Raw genomic sequence first — 4,903 nt, forward strand, 5'->3', positions numbered from 1 at the left:
AAATTAAGTACAGTTGGGAAATCTTGCAGTGTGCCACCTTAAAAGGAACAGTTGCTTGAACTTTGAGACGACGCGCAACAATAACCAATAGGACGTAATTTAAATGATTTTGTACGATAGAATGTCGGTCTCTTGTGAGCTGACACTTGCCTTTTATTGTTAACTCGTCGTTTGCTGAACTAACTGCTATGATTGAATAATTCTAAGATGAAGTAGAGTTTATCTCGTTGCAAAAATCAAGATATTTCTTTTAGCGGAAGACCATAGATTTCCGAGACTGTAGGTAATCAGTAGTAAATCATAAAATCAGTCTTTATAGTCATTAATATGTGTGTTGCAGGCATGGAGCCGCTGCTGAAGCAGTACGGCGTGGACCTTGTGATATGGGCGCACGAGCATTCCTACGAGCGGCTGTGGCCGGTGTACGACGAGCAGGTGTACAACGGCTCCCTGCACCAGCCCTACACCAACCCAGGGTGAGCACAACACACCACAACCTACCCCTAGTGACCATTCCAATCATTACACACAGTGTTTTGACCCAATTGTCTGTTATACTCGCGTTTTTCATGTCTTTGTAAATATCTTTGTGATTTACTTCATTGTTACGAAAACCTAAGGTATTTTTTGCAAACCTTTTGCTTATGACTGATATAATTTTGATATTTTCAAACAGTTTTCGTATTGGGTTTAAAAAAAAACATGAAACATATAACTGTATATTTTTGTTTAACAACGGTGCTTTTTTAATAACTATAACTAAATCTACAATATATGTGTTTTCCACTAACATTGTTTCTTCTAATAATTTTTTGATAATATGACACACGTGTAACGGATGATGAGTTTGACAAACTCTCGCTTCTGTGTCATCTTCGCGCTTCTTCTAAATTTATAGTCGAAGGTAAATATGTTTGTTTATTTAAAATAATGCAATTAATATTTCTAAGCTTTTAATTTTGCTAATCACTAACAATTGCTTCTATAATACAGGAATAATTTTGTAAACAAACCTTTTCTTTAGTTATGTTAGTGTTGCTGTGTACGCTGTAGTAAGGTATATAAGTAGCCGTGTGTTTGCCTGCAGCGCGCCAGTGCACATAGTGACGGGGTCGGCAGGCTGCCAGGAACGCATCGACCCCTTCGTGCGTGAGTACACTTGAGTTATTTGAATATACAGGTACAGTTAGAGAATTTAGCGGTGTTCTATTAAAAAACTACAATCACGTCATTTGTGCAACTCTCTGCTATTTCTAAGAGGCAGTTTGTTTCGAAAGAATAAGGCAATTTTTCTGTAAGTGGAAGACCGCGGGTGTCCACAACTGTACAACAGACTAATGATTGAATCTCAATCCTAAGTTGTAAAATGCTTTTTATCTTATGTACTTTGGTTGTTATGGTGACGTGTTGGTGGCAGCCAACCCGCCGGCCTGGTCCGCCTTCAGGTCCACGGACTACGGGTACACGCGCTTCTACGCACACAACAAGACACACATATATATTGAACAGGTGACGTATACATACATACCAAGGTCTTAAATATTATTACTAGTGTTATGATGCAAAAACTTAAAAAAATAATTAAAACCTGACAGAATTTTTTTACACTTCAAATGGGTAATGACTTGCTCTGGGACAACGATTTGGCTGACACGATAGGATCGCTCACATACGACACGTAATATAGTAAACTAAGGAAAAATCTGTTTTCTTTCATAGAACGCGCGCAAACCTGTAATTAAACTATCGCACAACTGTTTAGTCTCGCTGTGGTTGCTATGAACTTATACGTAGGGCGCTCACTCGATTTTTAGTTGTACAACTAAACAGTTGAATTTGCTGCAAAACAATCAAATCGCACGACAATTGTGCGATAGTTTAGTTCAAGATATGCCCACTCTTATAAACTTGTCAAACTAATACTTGAATAAATTAAAATTTTCTTAAAGATTTTAATTCCTATTGTTTTGTAAAGTATTAAATAACAAAACACATTTTCTCAGGTGGATGTAGACCTGAAGGGCAAAGTGATCGACTCCTTCTGGCTCATCAAGCACCGCCACCATCCCTTCCACAACTTGTAGTCAGAGAGGGGACAAGTTAGAGCTAAGTTATACGTAGGACTTGCAGGGGCCTGCATTGTCTAGCTGTTAGAAAACTGTGATCTGATTTACATTGAAAATGAAATAAGTGGAATTTGTTGTTTTATAAGTGTTTTAATGAAACTGCAGATTTTTTATATGATGTCAATATTTGCGATGTTAATATAACAAAAAATAAAGATAATGTTAACAAATTGTAGTATAGATTATAATTGACAGTTTGCGAAATAACCAAACTTATTTTTAGTTGATATTAGTTTAAGATGCATATTTCAGACGCTGCAGTCATTTACGTTATTTCACTTTTGTGATGGAACGCTTTATACGTCATATAAATTTTAATGAATAAGTATTTTTAGAGATTTTATCAATAATATGATTTAATTATACTAACTGGGAAATAAATGTATTTTGTTAATATTTATCGCATTTTATTTGATATTAAAAAACCCTTGTTGAGGAAAAATTAAAGAAATACCAAATGCTAGGTGACTACAGTAGTAATGGCACAATAACTTAGCAGTAAACTGGCATGTGGCCGCTAACTGGTGCCAGTGAGTGCATACAGTTCATACCGGTCTGCACTACTTTTTAACTGTACTGGCTAAGATCGAACCTAAAAGCCTATCTACATGATGGAAATAGTTTTTACATTTTTGTATACTAACTTCCGCCTGCGACTCCATCAGCATGGAAATAAAAATAAAACAATAATAAGTAGCCTGTGTTTTTACAGACTAAACTCAATATCTTCATTGAAACCTGTTCAGTAGTTTAGGCTACAAACTCTAACAAACATCCATCTAAACTTTCGCATTTATAATATAAATTGCGTGCGTGGTGTTGCAGGGCGCCGGTGCACGTGGTGACGGGCTCGGCGGGCTGCCAGGAGGGACGTGACCACTTCAAACGTACTGCACACACTATATAATGCATGTTTATTACGTTGAGGGAAATTGTACTTTCTACTCCATTTCTTATAAACATGGGCGTTACCAGCAGACACACTAAGGAGGCTGGAAACGATGATCAAGGGGAATAGTAGTAAAAATACTTTATTTTGATTCCAAACAGAATACTAATCAATGTGTAATCCATTTTTAATTAAAGTCTAATAAGATGTAGGGATTATTCTATTTTCCATTCTGTGGGTGAGGTGAGAACTTATAACCATGCGAAAATATTAATTCTCTATCTCAAAAATATTTAACGTGACAAGTAATGTAAAGTACAGTATAAAACATTGCAGGCAAACCGCACAAGTGGTCCGCGTTCAGGTCGCAGGACTACGGCTACACGAGGTTCAAGGCATTCAACAAGACCCATATCAACATAGAACAGGTAGTCAGGTACCAATTAGTAACGTGAATTAGTTTAAAATTGAAGGAAAATGTATATTTAAGAAATAAACATTAGTACATATAGAACACGGCCACACAGGTGAGACCAGACACGAGACCAGGTTAGGCCTAATTTTAGTCTCTGCGCTCTTTTCTTATAAGGAAAGAGTGGAGACGTGTAGGAAGTGTATACATCATACTTCATACTAATATTATAAATGCGAAAGTTTAGATGGATGGATGTTTGTTAGAGTTTGTAGCCAAAACGACTGAACGGATTTTGATGAAATTTGGTATCGATGTAGTGGATAGTCTGGAACAACACATAGGCTACCTATTTTTGTTTATTTTTATTCCACGCGGACGGAGTCGCGGGCGACAGTTAGTTCTCTATATATGCGTCTCCATCGTAGGTTTAGAGTGTGCGCCTTTGACATAACTATCGCACATCTGTGTGATTGTCGATTGCTTCGCAACTAATCCAACTGATTAGTTGCACAACTAAGCGAGACTGTTTAGTAAAGGCGTGCGCGGTTTAATTGTAGACAACGCATCTGCAATTGTGGATGTCTATGTCTATGGGTAGCGGTTCCGCAATTTTAGATTCCGATGGCCGCTTGCTCGTTTGAAATGTTATAAAATAAATTTTGCAGGTGTCAGTTGACCTTGAGGGACAGGTCATCGACAGTTTCTGGCTCATCAAAGACAAGAAGACGAAACTATGAAATTCGCCCGACTGTAGGTAATTTACAAATTAGAAGTTAGAACAATAAATGAAATAATTAATTTGAAACAGAAAATCTAGTTTGAAATATACCAAGATACTAATGTTTTTTAGTTAGAAAAGTTAATCTAGAGGGATTTTTTTACATAAAAGTGATTTAAATATTGCATTAAGTTTTAATTTTGGTAAATTTTTTATCAATGTTAATTTTTTTAAATTAGTTTTGGGTTTAAAAATGTGTTATAAAACTAAGGAATAAAAATACAATTTTTAATAAAGTTGTTTTATTTAATATGCTACTTCGTATATTTTATCATTTGACCAGTTGGTCCTATCCTATACTCATGGTTTGTTAGTAAGAAAAAATATAGAATGTTTATAATAAAACATACATATCGTACGACTGTTTTTTAAGCTTATATATAAACAATTTAATGGCAAAGTAAAAAAAATACATTCAAATATCACAAACAGTTTGCGACAACATATTTGTACTGAAGGCGAGTGTACTGCAACTAAATATATATTTATACTATTTTATTATAAGGCACAAATTATCATATAATTTTAACTTACAAACAGTTGGTAAAACAACCAAAAATATGTAGAACTACTCTTATACACAAAATTTAGAAGAAACGTGAAATTTCCTTGCGCACTAAAAGACGATTGAAGCGCCTACAAGCTTGCTCATATTCTCTGTTAACTTATATCTCAAGTATACATACACTTATAAA

At 35.4% G+C, this 4,903-nt stretch overlaps 1 protein-coding gene across 1 annotated transcript in view; it reads left to right on the plus strand.

The window, feature by feature from the left end:
• The window catches only part of LOC106100862 (iron/zinc purple acid phosphatase-like protein), an 8,803-nt gene extending 4,521 nt beyond the window's left edge, over positions 1–4,282 (plus strand). Inside the window, exons 4-7 of the mRNA XM_013279926.1 lie at positions 338–476; positions 2,952–3,013; positions 3,352–3,443; positions 4,096–4,282. Coding sequence (XP_013135380.1) covers positions 338–476; positions 2,952–3,013; positions 3,352–3,443; positions 4,096–4,167 — 365 coding nt within the window. The 3' untranslated portion in view covers positions 4,168–4,282. The remainder of the gene's footprint in view (positions 1–337; positions 477–2,951; positions 3,014–3,351; positions 3,444–4,095) is intronic.
• Positions 4,283–4,903: the final 621 nt, after the last annotated feature.

Source organism: Papilio polytes, unplaced genomic scaffold, assembly GCF_000836215.1.
Source record: "Papilio polytes unplaced genomic scaffold, Ppol_1.0 DF824035.1, whole genome shotgun sequence".
NCBI lineage: Eukaryota > Metazoa > Arthropoda > Insecta > Lepidoptera > Papilionidae > Papilio > Papilio polytes.